The sequence below is a fragment of the Capricornis sumatraensis genome, chromosome 20 (assembly GCF_032405125.1).
Source record: "Capricornis sumatraensis isolate serow.1 chromosome 20, serow.2, whole genome shotgun sequence".
Classification (NCBI taxonomy): domain Eukaryota; kingdom Metazoa; phylum Chordata; class Mammalia; order Artiodactyla; family Bovidae; genus Capricornis; species Capricornis sumatraensis.
Genome location: NC_091088.1, coordinates 14091102 through 14114604, shown reverse-complemented (window position 1 = coordinate 14114604; position 23503 = coordinate 14091102). Strand labels below are relative to the sequence as shown.

Genomic DNA, 23503 nt, shown 5'->3' with positions numbered 1-23503 from the left:
GAGAAGGGGACGACAGAGGATGAGATGGCTGGATGGCATCACTGACTTGATGGAAGTGAGTCTGAGTGAACTCCGGGAGTTAGTGATAGACAGGGAGGCCTGGCGTGCTGTGATTCATGGGGTTGCAAAGAGTCGGACACGACTGAGCGACTGAACTGAACTGATCCCTTATATGTGGAATCAAAAAAATGATACAAATGAACTTATTTATGAAGCAGAATCACCAACACAGAAGACAAGCTAGGGCTATCAAAGGGCAAAAAGAGGGTAGCAATAAATTAGGAGGTTGAGATTAATACTGTACTATATCAACTGTAATACACTGGGAGCATTGGCTGAATCTTATTTCTCATGGGACACTTGACTGATGGAGCTTGGGAACCACTTTCAGACAATGGATTTTGCAGACGGAAGATTTCGGTGGAAAAACGCCTGCTCCACTGTTTCAAAAATGCATTGTTAAAATAAGAACTTTGCAAAATACTCATTGTTTTAATGGATAAGTAGCTCGAAGATGGATCTCAGAAGAAGCTAAGATAGAGGATGAGCCCATTTCAGCACCCCCGGTTGGGTCCACACTCGTCCCCACTGTGGGGGCCCCAGCAGGCACGTCTGGCTTCCAGCTAGCCAGGCACCTGTCCAGCCTCCTGCCCTTGGCATCTCAGCACCGGGCAGGGCATGTCCTCTGTGAGAAGAAGGGATCAGTGCCTTCCCTCTTGCTGTAACAAAGGCTGAGCGAGGCTGTCCTCCTTCGGTCCCCAGCAGGGTGCCCCGCTACCCCATACAGAACTCAGACATCTCTGAGATCACACAGGAGGAGAAGGCAACCCAGAACAGAAGACATGAGACTCCAAAAGGCAGGTAGAACGAAAGCAAATTGGGGTGCTGCCCCTTCCTGGCTGTGTGGCCTTGGGCATGTCACCAAGTCTCCCCAGGACTCAGTTTCCTCATAAATAAAGTGGGTATGATTCCTGCTCACAGGGTCACTGTGAGGATTTGAAGAGCAGCAACGCGTGATGTATCCACACAGAGACTAGGACAAGGAGAGCACTCAGAGGCGGCTCTCATCACCAACAACATCACCATCATCATCATTCACTTATTAGGCAGGCAAGACAAGAGCCCAATACCAGGGAAGCACGTGGTATTTGTGAGCACCCCGCATTCGCAGACAGCCACCACTTGCCCAAAATAAGCAGATAGAGAAAATGTGCACAAGCAGAAGTGAAAACCTGAGAACAAAAGCCCGTTCAGTCAGATGGACGTGGTCCACGCCCCCACAGGTGGTTCATCACACAACCAGCCCCGTGCACACCCCCACCGGTGGTTCATCACACAACCAGCCCCGTCCACAACTCACGGGCAGGTGGCACCACTGTGGCTCCCAGGACACGTCCCAGGCCACCACCCAAACGGACAAGGTGCCAGCGGACCCCAAAGCTCACCTCAGCAAGGTGCTCCGGCAGACTCCCTTCTAGGCGGAGTCTGTTTCACTAGCGCCTGGAGGGAACAAAAAACCAGAGAGGCAGGACTTCCAGCACCAGCTCCCGCCCCACACCCAGAGACTCGCAGGAGGCCCACACAGGAGGGGATCCAGCGCACCATCTTGCCCAGCGGCCTCGGAAAGTCAGCAAGAGAACGATGGCCAAGACGTGAGTGTCCGGCTGAAGTTCACCTTGTCAGAAGCCAGGCCTTGGGACTCGACTGTTTAAAATATGCACCTTTCGTATACAGATGAAATATGTAAACACATACAGAAACATACTTAAATAAAATCCACTTGCTTCTCACCCTTATCTCATTGACTGTCATCTCACTTGACCAACAGAGAAACTGGGGCACAGACAGCTCGCGCAAACCTACCTCGGATCACACGGCTCCCAGGAGGTGGTGGAGCGGGGCTCTGAACCATGAGTCTGAACCCTCGTGGTCGTTTGGCACCAAGGCGGCTGCTGTCAACTTTCTCCCCACCTGGGAAGGTCTCATCTTCTCCAAGAGGAGATGCCCCATTCTCTGAACCCGAGCTGGCCCCGCGGACACTTTCTCAGGCTAGGTCACAAGAACTCCGTGACTCTTGGAAGACACATCCCGGGGGACACCAGGCACCGTGTAAAGAGCCCGATGACCGTGGGACCGCCACGCAGTAGGTGCTCAGCCAACATTATCAGCTGAGCCCGGGCTACCGGCCATCACCGCCACAACACCAGACACAGGAGCCAAGATTCTGGAAACTTCCAGACCACGGGACAGGCCCACTGAGTACCACCGCAGTCAAGGCCACAGAGAGAACCACCACCCAGCTGCTGTTGCTGTTGTTCAGCCACTAAGTCGTGTCTGACTCTTTTGCCACCCCATGGACGAAAGCCCGCCAGGCTCCTCTATCTGTGGGATTTCACCTGTTTCCTCCAGGACAGGGACCCCATCCCTCCTCCTCTCTCTTAGCAAAACTGGGGGCCCGGTATGATGGCAAATATGGGCATGGCACTTCACATGGAACAGCTCCGTCACAACACGGTCCAAGGGGGAATCCTAACATATCCAGTGACATTTCACGGTCCTAAGAAAAGCAAACACATGACTTCAGACCAAGGTTTCTTGATTTCTTTTAAGGAAAAAATACACTTTTTCTTCTTCCTTTTTAATTTTTTTTTTATGTTATATGGCTGTGCCAGGGCTTAGTCACGGCATGCGGGATATAGCTCCCTGACCGGGAACTGTGCTTCCCATGTGGCTTAGTGGTAAAGAATCCGCCTGCCAGTGCAGGAGACTCGGGAGATGCGGGTTCGATCCCTGGGTCGGGGAGATCCCCTGAAGAAGGAAATGGCGACCCACTCGAGTATTCTTACCTGGAAAATCCCAAGGACAGAGGAGCCTGGTAGGCTACAGTCCATAGGCTTGCAAAGGAGCTGGACACAGCTTAGCAACTCAACAACAACGGACAACCCCTGCATTGAAGGGCAGAGTCTTAGCCCCCGACCACCAGGGAAGCCCCTAGGCCAGAGTTTCTAACCTTGGCACCACTGACATCTTATAATTTTATACTGGATAATTATTTGTGGTGGGGACTGTCCTACGCATTGTAAGATGTTTAGCAGTAGCCCTGGCCTCACCCTGCTAGATGCCAGAAGCAACCTCCTCCAAATAACCAGGACTAAGAGCATCTCCAGGCACTGCTGAATGCCCCCGCGTGGGTGGGACGGGATCGCCCGACTGAGAACCACTCTCTGCTGTGCACAGTGAGACCTGTGGCCATCTGCCCTCACCCAGGCCCACACAGGAGGCTGTGACGCCTGTCCAGAGGCCAGAGGCCACCCGCCAACGACCCCAGAGCCACACACGGGTGCTGTCTTCTGCAGACCCCACAATAACCTGCAGGCTTCTACTGACTCAGACCAACACTACAGCTGGGGCCCCCAGAACACCACCTGTATATCAAGAGGCTGGAAACGAGGTGCTGAGTGGCCCCATCCAGGGCCCAAAGGCCTGTTCTCTCTAGGTGGTCAGGGGAGCACCTCTGTAAAGCACTTTACCCCCAAATCGGCTTCTGTGTCACTTTACAAACACCGCGACACAGCCATCTCACATAGGCTCGCCAGTGCAGTTCACAACACCACCGCTCGGCTGAAAACCCTTCAGTGGAGCCCTACTGCTCTCCAGAGAAAGTCCAAACACCTAAGCAAGACTCTGCTGCCCCTGACAGGCTGGCCACTGCTCGTCACCCACAACAACGGCAAAAGCAAAAGCAGCAGTTCGCACCGGTCCAGGGCTGTGCACCGTGCTCAGCCCTCTGATCCAGCGACTCATCTGTTCATTCACAGCTGCGACACTGTGCGCGGACAGCAATACCGTCCCCGTCCTGCAGCCAGGAGAACCGGGTATCAGCAGGGGACGGGACGCGCCTAGGCTCACGTGGCCAAGCTCATCAAACCCTGCTGGAGTCAGGCTCCACGCTGCCTGCACCTGATCCACCAGGGCAGGCTCTGTGAAGGCAAGTCTAATTCAGTTACTGCCGTATCTCCAGCACCCAGAACAGTGCCTGGCAGAGCAGGCACTCAAACATGGGTAGGTGGAGAGAGGGAGGGACGCTACCGGAGAAAGAAAGAAGGAAGGCTGGAAGGAGGGGAGGGTGGAGGGGTGCGAGAGTGGGGGGTGGGAGGACAGGGAGTGGGGGGGCGGTGGGGAGGATGGAGAGTGGGAGGACGGGGAGTGGGGGGGACAGGGGTGGGGGGACGGGGAGTGGCAGGGATGGGGAGTGGGAGGACGGGGAGTAGGGGGACAGGGAGTGGGAGGACGGAGAGTGGGGGGATGGGGAGTGGGGGGATGGGGAGTGGGGGGATGGGGAGTGGGAGGACGGGGAGTGGGAGTGACGGGGGGTGGGAGGACGGAGAGTGGGAGGACAGGGAGTGGGGGGGCGGGGGGAGGATGGAGAGTGGGAGGACGGAGAGTGGGAGGACGGAGAATGGGGGGACAGGGGTGGGGGGGACAGGGAGTGGCGGGGACAGGGAGTGGGAGGACGAGGAGTGGGGGGATGGGGAGTGGGAGGACGAGGAGTGGGGGATGGGGAGTGGGAGGACGGAGAGTGGGAGGACAGGGAGTGGGAGGGCGGTGGGAGGATGGAGAGTGGGAGGACGAAGAGTGGGGGGGACAGGGGTGGGGGGAACGGTGATTGGGGGGGACAGGGAGTGGGAGGACGGAGAGTGGGAGGACAGGGGGTGGGAGGATGATGAGTGGGAGGACGAGGAGTGGGAGGACGGGGAGTGGGGGATGGGGAGTGGGAGGACGGGGAGTGGGGGGATGGGGAGTGGGAGGACGAGGAGTGGGGGGATGGGGAGTGGGAGGACGGAGAGTGGGAGGACAGGGAGTGGGAGGGCGGTGGGAGGATGGAGAGTGGGAGGACGAGGAGTGGGAGGACGGGGAGTGGGAGGATGGGGAGTGGGGGATGGGGAGTGGGAGGACGGGGAGTGGGAGGACGGAGAGTGGGGGTGACAGGGGTGGGAGGACGGAGAGTGGGAGGACAGGGAGTGGGAGGACAGTGTGTGGGAGGACGGAGAGTGGGAGGACAGGGAATGGGGGGACGGGGAGTGGGGGTGACGGGGGGGTGGGAGGAGGGGGAGTGGGAGGACAGGGAGTAGAGGGGAAGGGGGTGGGAGGACAGGGAGTGGGAGGACGGGGAGTGGGGGACGGGGAGTGGGGGGGCGGTGGGAGGATGGAGAGTGGGAGGACGGGGAGTGGGAGGACAGTGGGTGGGAGGACGGAGAATGGGAGGACAGGGAACGGGGGGACGGGGAGTGGCGGGGACAGGGAGTGGGAGGACAGGGAGTGGGGGGATGGGGAGTGGGGGGATGGGGAGTGGGGGTGACGGGGGTGGGAGGAGGGGGAGTGGGAGGACAGGGAGTAGAGGGGAAGGGGGTGGGAGGACAGGGAGTGGGAGGACGGGGCAGGGGGGTGGGATGATGGGGAGTTGGGGGGACAGGGGGTGGGAGGATGGGGAGTGGGAGGACAGGGAGTGGGGGGACGGGTGGGAGGAGGGGGAGTGGGAGGATGGGGCAGGGGAGGTGGTGGGAGGACGGGGAGTGGGAGGAGGGAGTCGCTAGTGCGGTACCTACCAAACCTGGCTAGCTACCAGGATCACCTGGGGAGCTCATTAAAACACTGAATCCCAAAAAAGTAAATAAATAAATAAAAATAATAAAACAAAATAAAATACTGAATCCCAACCAACCTGGTGAATGACAGTCATCCTCAGCCACCCCAAGGAGGAGGAACTACTCTTAGCGAGTAACCGGGGAGAACCACAGGGTGTGGATTTCAGGAGGCAAAACCCTGTCTCACAACCATCAGGACCGTCAGGAGAAAGTTCCAGAGGCCTGCACACCTTCAAATGCCCCTCACCAGGTGTTTCTGGCACTCGGCCAGCTGGCTGACACGGGCCGGCCATCCGCTCTCAGTGCGGCAGGGCACCTGTGTTTACCATTGGGCCCATCCTGCCCCTGCAGGCCCCCACCCCCGCCCCAGCTGCCACAGGTCTCTGGGCCACCTGGGAGGTCGTGAGGCCAAGGTAAACAAAATCGGGGTGGTGGGGTGGGGGGTAAGGCCGGCAGCCTCCAGACACGGGCACTGTCAAAGCAGGCCCTCTGGCTCAGTGCTGTTGGAGGTCATCTTGGCTCTAGAGTCAGGAGAAACCTTTTGGGAAGCTACCTCGTCTCACTCATGATAAAAGAAACCGAACAAAGAGCCATGTCACACTGTCAGAGTCCACCTGTGAGCTGCCAAGTTCAGACCCCATGGCAGCATGGGAGGGGATGTGGGGAACTAGAGGGGCCCCCAACACCTCAGGAGCTTCTGTGGGATATGATCCAACCATCCTTTAAAGTTAAAAATACCCCGTGCCCTCTAACTCAGAAATCACACATGGAGGACGCTGTCCTTCAAATAAACCCAACATACGCGCATGAAAGAATGATGCAAAGGTGACCCCCACACACAGCTGGTGGAAATTTAAAATAGTGCGGCCACTTGGGAAACAGTCCAGGGGCTTCCTAAAAGGATCAAACAAAGTGACTGCATTGCCTGAGGAGCAGCCCTGCCCCTGGGCATACACCCAGGAGAAATGAAAACACACAGCCGCACAAAAAATCATTCACGAAAGCTCACAGCGGCAGGATTCATACCAGCCAAAAAGAGCAAACAACCCAAATTTCCATCAACAGATGAATGGGTCAACAAACTGTGGAATATTTGTAGAAAGGAATATTACCCGGCCACATAAAGGAATCAAGTCCTGAGACACACACACAACACGGATGGATCATGAAAACGTGGGAAACATGCTGTTAAGTGAAAGAAGCCAGTCGCAAAAGGCCACACACTACGTGATTCCTTTTCTAGGAAGTGTCCGGAACAGGGGAATGGAGAGATGAAAGGTTGCTTAGGGCAGGAGAGGTGGAGGAGGACCAGATGGATGGCTGGAGGGTACAGGGTTTCTTTTAGGGGTGATGAAATGTTCTAAAACTGTGGTGGCTGCACATACCTGGGAATATACCAATCTGTGAATGGATGAATTATAAGGTATGTGAATTGTATCTCCATAAATCTGCTAGCAAAAGAAAGGAAGAATCCATGTACAGTTGCTACAGCTAGTAGCAAAAGACTGGAAAACCCCAAAGCGTCCATCTCTAGGGGTTAAACTATCACACTGTAGCCAGAATGCTATGTGGCAATGAAAGGATCAGATCAATATGCTGATAAGAAACCACTTCAATGGGTAACTGCTCGGGGGCCTCCCCTGGCAGCTCAGTGGTAAAGAATCTGCCTGCTGGTGCAGGAGACACAGATTTAATCTCTGATCCAGGAAGATCCCACGTGCCTCAGAGCACCTAAGCCCATGCACCATAACTACACAGCCTCTGCTCTAGAGCCAGGGGGCAACAGAGCCGGCGCCCCAGAGCCTGTGACCCACAGCAAGAGAAGCCACTGCAAGAAGAAGCAGCCCAGCACGGCTAGAGAGTGGCCCCAGCTCGCCACAGCTAAAGAAAGGTCCAGGCAGCAACGAAGACCCAGCACAGCCAAACATAAAGAATAAAAACTCTTTTTAAAGAAAACTACTAAATTTAAAAAAGAAATCGAAGTGCAGAAGTATATGCAATAGGTACTCATTCGTGTCAAAAACAGACACATCCCACAAGCACAGAAGACATCTAGAAGGCCACAGAACCTGGGCGGGAGCTGGCCTCTAGAGCCTGGGGTGGGCCTGGGGAAGAGAGACATTTATTTATGAATTGTCTGATTTTTCCCCAAGCGTACGCTTTAATTTCTCAATTTAAAAGAAGTCAATAAAAACTCATTAAAGCAAGTCTCTGCAACTGGACGTTGCTTAAGTCTCTGGACTCTGAGTGAAAAAGGGGCCTTAGGAACTTGAGGATCTGAACCCACTGCCCAATGGAAGGGGGAAGGAAAAAAGAAGCTGCCTCCACACACTCAGCGATGTGCTCTGTCCACATGGAGTAAAGCACAGGCCTCTCGCTCTGCTGTCTACACTAAAACACACATCTGGCTACCAAGTGATGACTTTCCACAAGCTCTGGCCAGTGAGTCCTCAAGAGGGCACACGGCTTGACCATCAACGCAGATCGCATGATCCCCGAGGCCGTGAGATGGTGCGCTCAGCCCCCAGCAGCCCAGGCGAGCTGTCTGGAGGTCATTTCCAAGCTGGCCCACTCATGCCTCCGCACCAGGGCTTTCCTGGCCGACGTCCCCCACCTGCCCCAAACCCCATCAGAGATCCAGACAAAGCGACGCCACTTTTCCTTTTCAGAAGAAGGGGTCGAACCGATGACGGCTGCGGGGCCCACTGCTCCAGGTGGGGTGGTGAGAGGTACTCACGGAAGCCCTCGATCTTGTCGGCCGTCTTGCTCCAGGCCACCTGCCGCGTCTCCATGATCACCTGGACGGTCCTCCGCTCCGGGGTGGACTTGCGGAAGCTGAACACGGTCATGACGGTGCCCAGCTCCAGGGCCCGCTTGATCTGACTCTTCTCGTACTCCGGGAGGGTGTCCACGTTGGCCATGGTGCTCACCGTCGTCTGCTCCCAGTGCGGGGGGAGGCGAGGAGGAAGGGGGTGAACAAGGAGGCTGGAGGGAGGAAGCAAGGGGAAACTGGTTTCAGTTAACTGAGCGGGCTTCGGTTAACAGGAGGAAGCTTCAAAAGCCAAAATCCCGTCTCATGCCCATCAGGATGAGCTTGGAGAGAAGGCGCTGGCGGCAGCGGGGCTCACCAGCTGCTCAGACGTTTAAATGGAAGCAAGGTGTGGGTGGAGCCCTTGACCTCAGTGAGCCAACCGTTATCTGGGCTTTGAATAACCAAATCACCCCAACCTGGCCGCCACCTCTCCTTCCCCAAGCAGGTTTATGCTGTAGAATATTTGAATAGCCAAAGAACCCCAGGCTGGCTCCCACCCCAACCCCGACACCCCACCCAGAGACTTCTAACCACCCCTTTACTTCCCGAGTGGAGCCGGGAATAGAGAAAAAACCGCCCAAATGGGTCCGTGGACACCTCTGCGTGGAAATGGAGCAGAAAGGGCAGAAACCAGCAGGGCCCGGCAGCCCCGCATGGAGGCTCCCGCTGACCGTGTGGCCCTGGGCAGGCCACGTGGGAGCCCCACTCTGAGTGGGAAGCCACCAGCGAAGCACCTTGTGTGCAGCCCGGCTTCCAGGGGTGGCCCTGGTCACCCCTCATCCTCCTGAACAGTCGGAGCTTCCCAGAGAGGTGCCTGGGCCCCAGGTCTCAGAGCCTTCCTTGCCTGGCTCCTCTCACGCCCGCATCTAGCCCACCAGCAAGCCCAGAAAGCAGTGGGTCTCCCTGCGTCCCTGCTCCCTCCAGGGATCTTATACACGTGGGTCAGTCTGGCCGCCTGCTCCCACCCCAGACCCTGGAGTGAACTCTCAGACCAGGAACCAAAAGGATGCTTTAAGAAGAAGAGTGGAAGGGGACGTAGGCATACCTATGGCTGATTCATGCTGATGTATGGCAGAAACCAACACAATGTTATAAAGCAATTATCCTCCAATTAAAAATAAATGAATAATAAAAAAAAAAAGAGTGGGACTTCCCTGGTGGTGCAGTAGATAAGACTCCACCTGCCAACGGCGGGGACACAGGTTCGACCCCTGGTCCGGGAAGACTCCACACGCCGCAGAGCAACTGAGCCTGCACACCACAGCTACTGAAGACCACGTGCCTAGAGCCCGGGCTCTGCAGCAAGAGAAGCCTCCGCAGGGAGAAGCCCAGAAGCAATGCCATGGAGAGTGGCCCCCACCGGCCACAACTAGAGAGAGCGCAAGCAAAGCAAGGAAGGCCCGGCACGGCCCAAAATAAAACTACACAAACAGAAAGAATAAGAATGAATACAGGTCGCTCCCAGAGCTATGCTCTGCACAACCCTACCCCCCCTCCAACATCCTGCCTCCAAATGTCCGAAGACTCAGGGCCCCTCGCTCTAAGGGACTTGACCGCAGCCCCTACCCCAAATCACTACACCCCCAGGGCTGAATTCCACCCTTGTAAAGGGGAAGAAAACAGACGAAGGATTCTCCTTCAAGGAAGGCTGAAGGTTCTGCGGACTAAACCAGACAGTGTATCTCGGCCCTTAAAACAAAGATTCACGGTCAGTGACGCTCAGGTTTTGCTCCTGTTACTGTCCACTGTTGCCTGTATCTTTTTTCCCCCTTTCCCACTCAGTCTTTATATATATATATACATCAGTTCAGTGCAGCTCAGTCGCTCAGTCGTTTCCAACTCTTTGCAACCCCATGAATCGCAGCATGCCAGGCCTCCCTGTCCATCACCATCTCTCGGAGCTCACTCAGACTCACGTCCATCGAGTATAATTGCTTTACAATGTTGTGTAAGCTTCTGCTGTACAACAAAGTGAATCAGCTATGTGTGTACCACACACTGGAGAAGGAAGTGGCAAGCCACTCTGGTATTCTCGCCTGGGAAATCCCACGGACAGAGGAGCCTGGCAGGCTGCAGTCCATGGGGTCGCACAGTCAGACACGGCTGAGCAGGCACACATGTGCGTATACCACCTATCCGTTCCCTTTAGGACCGCCCTCCCACCCCCTACCCCACCCCACCCCACCCCTCGAGGACAGCACAGAGCACAGAGCTCAGCTCCCCGTGCTCCGCAGCAGCTTCCCACGAGCTGTTCATTCCACGCATGGTAGGGTATGTACATGTCAGTGCCACTCTCTCAACACATCCCACCCTGCCCTTCCCCTCCCCGTGCCCACAAGCCATTCTCTACACCTGCGTCTCTATCCCTGTATCTTTCTTATCTTGTCCCCACCTCCAAACCCCTTTAGGCTCCCACGGTTCTTACTTTGCAGAGAAGCTGGGTGTTCAGCCAGGGCTGCCTGGGCCTCCCCACAGCCTCTGTGCCAAGCTGCTCAAAATCAGGGTCTCAGCTGTTCCAGCTGTATAATGGGAATAACACCACCCTCGAGGGGCTCTGGATGGACTAGACCCCACAATGTTTGTACAGCCCCCAGTCAATCCTATAGGAAATCAACCCTGAATATTCACTGGAAGGACTGATGCTGAAGCTCCCAAAACTCTGACCACCTGATGCAAAGAGCCAAGTCACTGGAAAAGACCCTGATGCTGGGAAAGATTGAGGACAGGAGGAGAAGAGGATGACAGAGGATAAGAATGTTGGACGGCATCACCAACTCAATGGACGTGAGTTTGAGCCAACTCCGGGAGATGGTGAAGGACAGGGACGCCTCATGTGCTGCAGTCCACGGGGCTGGAGAGAGTTGGACATGACTGAGCAACTGAACAACAAAAATAGCATCTAGCAGGGCCTCCGATGATATTAATCAGCCAGCTGATCAAAGTGTTAACCAAGGGTCAGCTCTATAACAGGCACGGACTGTGGACTCGCACGCAAACGAGAGGTGAGGCCCGGGCCCTGTCCTTTGCCCTCGTCCCCCTCCCCCTCCACCCACAGCCAGGGGCACCTCCCAGGTGTGCTGATAGCCCAGCAATAAAATCATAAATTACACCTGCTCTCCACCCATTAGGAAACATCAGCTCCATGATTCTGCAGAAGCAGAGACGTGGGGGTCTCGAGGGAGCAGCAGGAAGGAGTCCCCAACTGAGTCTAAGGTGAGGCTGGGAACTTAATAGTGCTCAGAGGAAGCTTCTAGGGGAAGAGGCCATCTGAATCCAATCTTTAAAAGAGATGAAGTGGGAGGGGACGGTGCTCTAGTCCGAGGAACTGGCTGAAACAAAAGCCCAGGGGCCAAGGGTGTGCAGGAACCCTGCCTGATCCGAGCCTCCCGCCTCACCATCCCTATTCCAGGTCAGCAAGGGGCCTGAGGCCAGTCTCCGCCCTGGAAAACCTGCTGTTTATTGGCCCTCCCGGGTGCCTGCACCTGCCGTATCGGGTTCATCTCATTTACCTCAGAAATACTGGCGCTGCAAACTCAAGGCCTGGGAGGTGAAATCACGTGATCAAGGTCACGGAGACATGTGGCAACATCAGGATGGGAACCCGGGTCTGAATCCCATGCCCCTGCTCCTTCTGCAACCCTCTTCTGGAATTCACAATCTGGTCAGATAGTAACTAACCACGCAGAGAGGTCAAAGGACTCATCCAAGGTCACACAGCTGCAAAGTGTCAGAAGCAGGACACAGCTCTCGAGTTCCCCACTCCCAGGTGCAGCAGGGCACAAATAGGAAGCACACCCCCTCTCACAACAGCGCCACTTAAACCAGCCGACCTGGAAGCACCAGGGCCCTCTGGAAGGGCCCTGCACTAACCTTCCCAAGATTCTGGTCACTCCCCATTCAGAAGCCCAGTGGACTGGCTCAACCATAAACATCAAGTCTCTCATGTCCTTCTCTAAGAACCAGGAAAGCATCCTTACGGCCACAAGATCCCTGGAGTCAACCACTAAAATCCACCAGCTCCCAAGTCGGGCTTTCAGGGTTCAACGCTTCAGCAACTAAGACAAGGTCTCCAAGGCCTTGACCCCAGAGGAGGGCACTAGCCATCACCGGCAATTTCTATTTTGCTTCTGCTTTCAAAAAAAAAAAAAAAAAATGAAATAGGCTTGAAATCCCTTTCTTGTTCCTGTTTCTCATCCTCCCTGGGTAATTTTATAAAATGACTTATGGTGTTAAACACAAATGAGGCTGAGATTTAATAAGATCCTACTTTTCATGTTCTTCTCTTTGAAATAAACTTCTGGGAAAGACAAATTATCATATGACATCGTTTATATGTGGAATAAGGTACAAATGAAGCCATCTGCAAAGCAAATAAAGGGTCACAGATGCAGAAAACAAACTTCTGGTTCCTGGGCGAAAGGGGAGCATAGATTGAGACTGGTATCGACATATACACACTACTGGAGGTAACTAATAAGGACCTACCGTATAGCTCAGGGAACTCTACTCAATACTCTAGAATGACCTATATGGGAAAGAATCTAAAAAAGAGTAAATACATGTATATATATGGGCTTAAGCAGTGGCTCAACTGTAAAGAATCAGCCTGCAAGGCAGGAGACATGGCTTCGATCCCTGGGTCGGGGAGATCCCCTGGAAGACAGCATGGCAACCCACTCCAGTGTTACTAGCCATGGAAAATCCCGTGAACAGGGGAGCCTGGCGGGCTACAGTCCAGAGGGTGGCAAAGAGTCGAGACAATGGAAGCAACTGAGCACACGTAACACGTATGTGTATATATACTTGATTCATTCTGCTGCACAGCAGAAACTAACACATTCTAAGCCAACAATATTCCAATAAAGATTTTTTAAAAAGTAATGCAAGGACCCAGAACCAGGAAACAGAAGTTTTCTTCTCTTCAAGGCTCTCAGCACACGTCAGAGCAGGGCAGGATTTCATACAAAATCCCACAAGACAATTCCCTTGGACTCCGGGCACAGTCGCATCCCTGAAAAGTGACAGCCCCTCTGGGGGCAGGAGGGATGTTATCGCTGCGTGTCACACCCACCTGCAGAAACAGGGTGACTCACATTCTCACTGGAGGAACTCGCAGGGTCAGCCATGGCAGGTACGGATGTGCCTTAGTTGCACTTTTATTTTTTTTAGGGCAACCTGCGAGCATCTATTAAAATGTAAAACATGCAGCTGCTCTGATCCAGCATTGTACAGAAAAATGCACAAAAATATTTGTAAGAGGAAAGATCAGGAAACAATTCAGCTGCCCATGAATGGGTTGGGGGGAGGTATCCCTTACATGATGGGACATACACGTTAAAGAATTGTTTAGCTGCTCCGTCACATCTGACTCTTTTATGACCCCACAGGCTGTAGCCCACCAGGCTCCTGTCCATGGGATTTCACAGACAGTAATACTAGAATGGGTTGCCATTTCCGTTTCCTGAGGATCCTCCTGATCCAGGGATCAAACTCATGTCTCCTGAATTGGCAGGCAGATTCTTTACCACTGAGCCACCAGGGAAGCCCACATTAAAGAATGTTCAATAGCTACTGAAAAGAAGGAGGAAGATTTACAAGTACTGTGATCTGGAAAGATTTGTGAGGCAGATGAAAAAGAGTTGCAAACTAATAAATATTATTACATGTTTAAAAAGGCTATCTGTTGCCATATGTGAAACAGGTTCAATGCATGAGACAGGGTGCTCAGGGCCGATGCACTGGGATGACCCTGAGGGACGGGATGGAGAGGGAGGTGGGAGGGGGGTCAGGATGGGGGACACATGTAACCCGTGGCGGATTCATGTCAATGTAAGGCAAAACCCACTACAATACTGTAAAGTACTTAGTCTCCAATCAAAATAAATTAATTAATTTTTAATGATTTTTTTTAAAGGCTGTCTGCTTATAAACCTAGAAGGAATGGTTATTTTTGGGGAGTGGGAGAAGGTAAAGGGTCTGACCATCCGCTTATGACTAATTTAAGTGCTAACATAATGGATGAGCTTTTCTGCTTTGAGTTTTTAGCGTTTTCTAAGTAAAGACACGGTTTCAAAAGTTTTCTCATTTTCAATTTTCCATCAACTCCACTCAGCCCAAGGGCTATTTATGGAGGTCCTGGCTTTGCCTCCTCCAGAGGAGTTTCACAAGCTTGGGGAGAAGGGGACGGGTATCATTAGGCAATTTGAGGATCGGGGAACCCTGCAGTGGTACACACGCGGCATTCGTCTCTGTAATAAGGAGACCTGCTTGGGACCGCCAGGGACTCAAAACTGTCTGCAAGGCTGTAGCTGCGGACGCTGGCCCAGGCCCCCACGCAGGGCCCTTAACCACAGGGTCAAGAAGTGGCAGATAAGCCCCAACTCTGCATACAGCCCTGGGATGTAGGCCTGGGTGGCCCAAGTATCCAGGGGAAGAAACGGGGGCTCAGAGAGTCTTTGATGTGCCCAAGGTTACACAGCTGGAACCGAAATTCTAATTACGTTGACTGACAAGGCCACCTGTTTCCCGTGCGCGTCACCCCCACCCAGCCACCCCACACTTTCTTACTCTAGTTCAAGATCAGGGTGCTAGAAGAGCCATCCCAGGCCCCCTCTGAAATCCAGCTGCCAACACCCCCTCCTCCGGGGTGCACACCGGGCTCGTCTTTCCCTCAAATTCTTCCGCTGTGGGGTAACCACCCCTCCGCGATTCCACAGCATAACCAGGAAAACGCACAGTCGCACAAACATAATTGTGCACACCGCTGTGGGGCAGACAGGGAACCCTGGATCCCTCGAAAACCCTCCAATCTCTCAGGGCAAAGGGCTGCGCCTTCCTTGGTATCGCTCACCACCCACCCACCGGCAACCACCTGTGTAGTGCGAGGAAGTGCCAGGGGCCGGCCTGCGCCTGGAGTCCACAAGCCCTGGGCACAGAGGTGGCCAGGAGACACGCCCGACTCCACGCGGGACCCCCAGAGCCACCGGAGCCTAGAACTCAGGCGCTGGCGCGAACCCCCGACCGCAAGCCGCGCCGCTTCCTCCGGTTCCCATTCAAAGCCGGGCTGCCCCGGGGCATCAACCGACAGAGTGGCGCCGGTCCGGGGTGAGGAAGTGGCCGTCCCCGCCCGGACGCTGGGCACAGCGAGCGGGGGTTCGGGCGGCGCGCCCCACCCCTGCCCGCGCCAGCTGCGCCCCGCGCAGGACCCCCTCCCTGGACGCGGCTTTCCGGGCGCGCGTCCCCCGGGCGCACGCCCCCGGGGCGGCCCCGCCCGACCCGGCCACTCACCTGGCCGCGCCCCCGCCGCGGGTCCCGGCTCCGGGGTCCCGCGCGCAGCCGCCCGCCGTCCGGGCTCCGGGCACTCCCTGCCGCGCACGCCCTCCAACGCGGGCGCTGCTACTTCTCCTTCGGCCGCGGCCGCGCGCCACGTGACTCCTCCGGGGCCGCCCCCCACGCCCCGGCCCGCCCCGCCCCACCCCCGGCCCCGAGGCGGGCCCAGCGCCGCCCGCTGCTCTGAGCACCCGGGGCGCCGCGTGCTCCCTCTCGGGGGCGGGCCAGCCTCGGGACCGCGCCTCCGCGGGCCGAGGAAGAAACTGAGGCAGCGGAAGGGGATCCACCTGCCTGCCCCAGGTCCCTTGCAAGGTGGAGAGAGAACTTCCAGAGGGACCAGCATGTATGGAGCGCTCACTGCACACGTGTGTTTTACATGCATTTAATATGCTCCCCTGTAATCCCCGTGAATTGGCAGTTCATGGTCCTACTGTGAGACCGTCACTGAGTCTGCGCAGGTGTCTGACCGCCTCTTACTACATGGAACAAACCACATAAATACCCTAAGCTCAGCTTCCTCATCTGTCAGACAGGATCAAAGTCCCAAAAGTTTGTTCTAGGGAACATGGAATACCAAGAGAACTGATCTCTCGTTTTCCCAATGAGAGATTATTTTATGGCTCACTCTATAAACTTCTACGCGTATAGATGACACCGTCAAGTGCCTAGTGATGGGATTTAGTTGATTCATTGAGCTACACCAAGCCTATTTCAAGTCGCATATTGTATGATGTAACATATTCTTTGAGAAATATTGCTCTTTTCCTCTTTCCTGTTTCATGAAGCTGTTTTATTCAGACCTTCCATATGCATCTTGGACGTGTCCGCTGTGACGAGAGAGAGACTTTCTTTTACCTATAGAGCTGTCAGGACACGTCAGTTCTACTCCTGAGCCACTTGACTTACAGCATTTTTTTAAATCTATGACTGTGGCTCTAGCTGAAGATATGATATCTAGCCACAGGGCTCATGTGCTGGCTTCAGGCAAGCTGGACTCATTTTTCACTGCTCCTAGCCCAGGGGTGTACACTAGCTATTTCCTATAGATCAGTTATTGCACTGCTTTTTAAAGAAATCCTTGAAACCACTTGAAAACATGGGGCCACCTCCCCAGGAATGATAAATCTGGGTTAAATTTATTGCTTTTTTTTTTTTTTAAGAACTTCAATTTATATTTCCATCGATCCTTTTTATCATTTCTATTTTGGTACATGTTATCTAATGTACATGATAAACTGGTACAACCGCCTATGTGTAGAATTTATTATTACAAAGTCCATGTGTATAGTGGACCATGTTAAATTTCTTGCTGATCAGATGAAACTAAAGGCAATTGGCTTTGGAAACCACTGTGGGAAGCTCTGGCTCCTCTTCTCGGTCCAGATAGGTGCTGATTCTGATTGGAGATCTCCCTGGTCCCCGGGAATCAAGCAAGAAAGAAGAACACGGAGCACCTACTTCAGCTTACTTTTCTTGCGAGCCTACAGCATTTTTGGAGTTAAAATGTCTGTTGTGCTTGAGATGGCAATTTGATTTTTTTTCGTATTTTTAATTGCTTTTCCTCTTTCTCACTGTTTTCATTTTTCAGGTAAACAGCTACAGGAATCCAGTGCGATGAATGGGAGTGTCTGGGGCTCCACATCGCCTGTTTTTCTGCAACTCGTTTGTTCAAAATAAAGTCACTGAGATAGTAGCCCTGGTTCTGGGAAGGCTCAAATACAAAATGACATTTCTTCTCCAAGGCATAAGGGGTGGGGGGAGAAGCCACCCTGTATATTCAGATATAAATGTAGTGGAAAGTCCCCATCACAAGTTAGCTATGCTAGGGCTCAAGGGCATTAAATGGGGGTGGGGGGGGCGGTGGAAGCAGAATTTGAACCCGAGTCTGTCTGGTGCTGGAGCCTGGGGGCACACAGGCCCATGACCCATCCCCGGCATTACTAGGAGGAATGCAAGCAGGGAGAGGTGTGCGTGTAACCACTCCGCATAGATTCACAAATGGGTCAGGAAGTGACCTCAAAGGGTGGAGGGAACTTGCTTTTCCTTTTCATATAAAAAGAAGAAGGGGGAGGGAGGGAATAATCTGAAAGAAAACTGTGTTTTAATCAGCATTGTCTGGACTTGCTATTCTGTCCCTCACCAGTCCTCAAGGATGAGCGTGTTTTTCTTCATAACCCTCTTCCATTTGCTAGCAGCCATGATGTATTGGACCATTAGCACCCCCCACCCTGTGGCTCAGTTTCCCTCTCTGCAAAAATGGGTATAATAACTACCTACCTCCCAGGGGTGATTATAATGATTAAATGAGACAACGGAGCGATAAAACAGGCAAAACAGTTCAGCCATCACGGTTGACTATTTTCAGTATTGTTATTGACAGGAAGAAGAAAAAGGCCCGTGCTGCAGTGAGAAAGCGTGGATCTGGAGGACATGGGGATCTGGGTTCAAATTCCAAGGCCACTTCCTTAGCTGTGTGACCTTAAGCTGGTCAGTTACCCTCTCTGAACCTTCAATTTCCCCATCATTCAATCTACTTTTGGGATACCAAGAACAGGGATAGAAAGTATATTAGTAGTTGCCTGGGACTGGGGGGGACATGGGGGGTCTTGGAAGGGGTACAGGGTTTCTCTGTGGAGGGATGAAAATATTCTGAAATAGATTGTGATAATGGCTGAACAGCTCTGTGAAGATACTAAAGGCCACTGAACTGCAGGCTTTAGATGGGTGAACTGTATGTGATATGAATTATGTCTTAATAAAGCTATTGGGGAAAAAAAAAAAAACCTACCTTAGAAGGCTGTTTAAAAAATGAATGGCTAACACAGCTTAGCACAACACAGCCTTCAATAAAGCAGCAGTTGCTCACATAATAATCATTATTAGAGAGTAGGTCTTCTGAACCTGGCCCTCCTTGCCCTGCCAGTCACCGCAGCAGCCAGGCCAAGGCCCACTGCCCTGCCCCAGCGCCTTGCCAGCCTACCCCCTCCACCCCCACGGCCAAAAACAGCCAGAAAACCCCTGAGAGGCTTTGAGTTTGGCTTCCTTTCCTGATATTGTTCAGAGAAGTGCATGTCCCCTGGGGACAAGCTGAGTCTCAGCTGCTGGGTGGCAGGACTCTGAGAGGAAGTACCACCCAGAACTGGCTTCCAGACCTGGTCAGGGTCAGGCCCGACACAGAAGCTTCTGCATGGGAGTGGTCAGACCCACACACCTCGTTTTTTCCCAGCTTTATTGAGGTATAATTAGTATACAAAAAAAAAAAAAAACCTGCACACAATCAAAGTATACAATCTGATGAATTTGGACTTCTGCATACCCCCGTGAAACCGTCAGCACATTCAAGGCAATAAATACCCATCACCTTCAAATTTTCCTATGGATTTATCATTGCTGTCATGTTTTACCCATTTTTAAAGCTGGTTGTTTGGGTTTTGTTTGCTTGTTTTTTGCTATTGAGTTGTAGGAGTCTGCTATTCAAATCGAGGGCTGCTTGGAAAAGCCTCTGTTACTGTAGTTTTAATTTGGGCTTCTCAAAAAATAGGCAGGAGACCTAAATAGACATTTCTCCAAAGAAGACATACAGATGGCTGACAGGCACATGAAAATATGCTCAACACTTCATTATCAGAGAGATGCAAATCAAAACTACAATGAGGGACCACCTCACCAGTCAGAACAGCCATTATTTAAAAGTCAACAAATAACAAATGCTGGAGAGGGCATGGACAAAAGGGAACCCTCCTACACTGTTGGTGGGAGTGTAAGTTGGTGCAGCCACTGTGGAAAACAGTATGGAGGTTCCTCAAAAAACTAAAAATAGAATTATCATATGATCCAGCAATCCCACTCCTGGGCATATATCCAGACAAAACTAATCCAAAAAGATACATGCACCCCTATGTTCATAGCAGCACTAGTCACAATAACCAAGATATGGAAACAACCATCGACAGGCAGATGAATGGATAAAGATGTGGTACATATACATGATGGAATATTACTCAACCACAAAAAAGGATGAAATGATGCCATTGTCAGCAACATGGTTGGACCTAGAGATTATCATACTAAGTGAAGTGAAGTCAGACAGACAAAGACAAATATCGTATGATATCGCTTACATTGTGGAATCCAAAATATGGTACAAACAGGGGACTTCCTTGGTGGTCCAGCAGCTAAGTCTCCACGCTCCCAATGCGGGGGGCTCAGGTCCAATCCCTGGTCAGGGAACTAGATCCCACATGGCGAAACTAAAAGATACTGCATGCTGCAGTAAGACCCATAACAGTCAAATACATAAAATAAATATCAAAAATAATAATAAAAAATAAAACATGACACCAATAAACTTATTTAAGAAACAGACTCATGGACACAGAGAACAGACTTGTCATTGCCTAGGAGGAGCCGGGGGTAGGGATGGAGTGAGAGCTGGGGTTAGGAGATGCCCACTATTATCTATTGGAGGGATAAGCAACAAGGTCCTACTGTGTGGCAGAGGGAACTATATTCAATATCCTGCTCTAGGCCAAATGGTAAAGAATGTGGAACAGAATGTGTGTGTGTGTGTTTATATATGTATGAATATATATATACATTTATGTGTACATGTAGGTATAACTAAGTGAATTTGCTGTGCAGCAGAAGTTAATGCAACATTGTAAACCAACTATCCTTGAATAAAATAAATTATCAAAAACTATAAATAAGATTAACAAGGCTGTTTGGGCAAAGCTGATCAATCTCCTTGGAACAGCGGTTCTTGCCGTATTGTTCTCAATTTCAATTTGGTGATTAACGTGAGGTGGTCACCCAGTGAAAATATATTGGGCCTTATGCTTACAACCTGCGCAATCTTATGTTAGATCTCAATTAAAAAATTAGCATTTTAAAGGGCTGTTCAATATGTTAACAGGCTGTCTCTATGCTTCTGCCTTCCGTGTTTTCAACATAAGCTTCACTGAGCACATCTTAGCTATACTAGAAAAACAAAAGTGTTTCACAATCAAGGCCGTTACAGTCACAGGTCCAGGAGAGGTCAGTCTGGAAGGCGGTTGATGAGCGTGAACTGAGGGGAGCCCCAGGGATGTGGTCACGTCCCGTTTTGGTGGGGCGTTGGCGTCACGGATGAGTTCTACGTGTGAGAATTCACTGAACTGTACACTTGTCTTCAGGGCACTTTCTTCCTTATGCTACGCATCAATAAAAACATTAAAATATAAGGCCGTTAGCTAAAGGGAGCAGGAAGCATTTAAAATCTTTGCAGTTGACCAAAATCGGTAACATTTATTGAATACCTACCTAGAACCAGGCCCCTTCACACAGTAACGCATTAAGCCCTCACAGCAAACTAGGAAGCTCAGTGATTTTCACATCTATTTTACTAATGAGGAAACTGAGGCTCGGAGGCGACAGATGATTCACAGAGGTGACCCAGAAGCTAGCGGCAGAGCTGGACACTGAAACCGAGTGCCTGCATCAAGATCTGGGGTTCTTTCTGCCCCCACAAAGGACTCCTGCTTCTCCTGGGGGCTCTCAGGGAGGTCTAAGACACACCCAGGGATGCCTCAAGGGTAGGGCCTGGGGAATCTGCAAGTTAGCCACCCCAGCCCATGACTCCTCTGCACCCTCTAGTGTGTACATCAGCGCATTCTGCTGAAACAACAAGGAAGAAACACATCGTGGAGCCAGTGACGGGAGTGCAAAATGGTGCAGCCTCTTCAGAAGACGGCTAGGCAGTTTATTCTAATAAGTGAAATACACACTTACTATGACACAGCAATCCCACATCTAGGTATTTACCCAAGAGAAACGAAAACATACAATCATGCAAAGATCTGTACCCTAATGTTTACAGCAGCATGGGCCACCCTGGTGATTCAGATGGTAAAAAAAAATCTGCCTATAATGCAGGAGACCCAAGTTCGATCCTTGGGTTGGGACGATCCCGTGGAGAAGGAAATGGCAACCCACTCCACTATTCTTGCCTGGAGAATCCCATGGACAGAGAAGCCTGGTGGGCTACAGTCCATGGGATCACAAAGAGTCGGACATCACTGAGTGACTAACACTGTATAACCAATAACTGGAAACAGCACTAAGGTCTTTCAGCTGGTAAAGGGATAAACAAACATTCATACATGGAAACAGCACCCTTGGATAAAAGAGAAGAAAACACTGCTAGACGTGAGACCAAGGATGAATCTCCAATGCACTCTGCTCAATGAAAGACCACTCTGTCACTCAACAGATATTAGCCAAGCACTTGCCACCTGCCAGCACTGTTAACAGAAGTTGGGGAGACAAGAACAGGCTGAAACTGCCCTGTGCCTCTTGCATTCTACTGGTGAAGTGGCACGTGCTTGGTTAATGTCTGGGAGCGACAAAATGACAAAATGCCTCAGTCAAGGATGGACACTGTTAGGCAAAGAACATCTGGACCAGCCCTACTGCCTTTAGCCTGGCTCCCTCATCCCACCCTCCTGCTCCATGGTGAGTTTTCCAAACCAGAAGCCAACGAGGTCACTCTGAAGTCCAAATGCCTGAGCAAGACTGAGCCGGCCCTGCAGGAATGGAGCCAGGCCTGCCTTCCCCTCCGGGCACATCCAGCCTTCAGCTTCTGCAGAACTGTGTCACTCCTGCTGTTCCTCTGCCTGAAATCCCGCCCTCTCTCCTCTCCTCCCGGTTCAAGTTCAACAAACACTTTCTCTAGTCTCAGTGTGAGGACCACCACCTCCAGGAAGACTTCCGGATCCTCGCTTCCCATTTCTTCCCCAAACCTGCATTAATTATTCTTGGCCTCAACCTTGGCCTTATCGCTTGTAAACTTTTTTTTTTTTAAGTAAAATACTATTTACATTCAGTAAAACTCATCCTTTTGGGTACAGAGTTCTGTGAGTTTGGGCAACTTCATTAAGTCCTGTAACTCCACCACAACCGACAATAAAACGACCCCACTCCACTCCCAACCCTGCAAATTCCACTGTGCTGTTTGTAGTCAATCCGTCCCCCACAGAGCCAGGGTCCCACTGATAGGAGATTCTCAAAGAGGCATGAGGAACGCTTCCAACACAGGGCCACAGGTTCAAGTCCCAGTCGTGGAACTGAGATTCCCACATGCCCCAGGGGGCAGCCAAAAAATATACAGAAATAAATAAAAACAAGGAAACACAGTAACAAGGTCACTGCAGATGACCTTGGGGTGAGGGCAGATGAATAAAACAGGGGAGGTGAGGGTGGTGTTAGATGAGGCACACAGGGGCGCCTCAGGGGAGGCAACGTCTGAGCCAACCTGCACAGGAGAAGCGGCTCCAAGAGGAAGACGCCCCATTGCCTCCGAGGGTCACACCGGGAGCTCAGGACGTGGGAGCCCTCCCTCAAGCCCCGGGGTGGGTCTCCATTCCTCAGTATTTTGGAGAATAATGAGGCCCCGAGTGTGAGCGTGGAAGCAGAGCCTGACTCCACCAGGGCAGCTGTCCTCCCGGCCCTGAAGGTCACAGCCGCGGCCACTGTAAACAGCGCCTGTGTTGACAGAAGCCGGGCTGCTCCAGAGGCGGGAGACGCAGGACGCACCTGGGAAGGCCAAGCTGGATTTTCACGGTTAGAACATAAGAGACCGGAGCGAGCAAACACACACCAGCGACTCATGCGTCACCCGAGTCCCGCCCGTCCACAGAGCCGGCACCGCCCTCGTGTCTCCTGGACCGTGACCTCCTTC

At 52.3% G+C, this 23503-nt stretch overlaps 1 protein-coding gene across 1 annotated transcript in view; it reads right to left on the bottom strand.

Annotated features, from left to right (window-relative positions):
• PLCG2 (phospholipase C gamma 2) overlaps nucleotides 1–10722 on the bottom strand; it is a 151555-nt gene extending 140833 nt beyond the window's left edge. The window contains exons 1-2 of the mRNA XM_068992234.1: nucleotides 10643–10722; nucleotides 8383–8630 (exon numbers count right to left, since the gene is read on the bottom strand). Coding sequence (XP_068848335.1) covers nucleotides 8383–8630; nucleotides 10643–10722 — 328 coding nt within the window. The remainder of the gene's footprint in view (nucleotides 1–8382; nucleotides 8631–10642) is intronic.
• Nucleotides 10723–23503: the final 12781 nt, after the last annotated feature.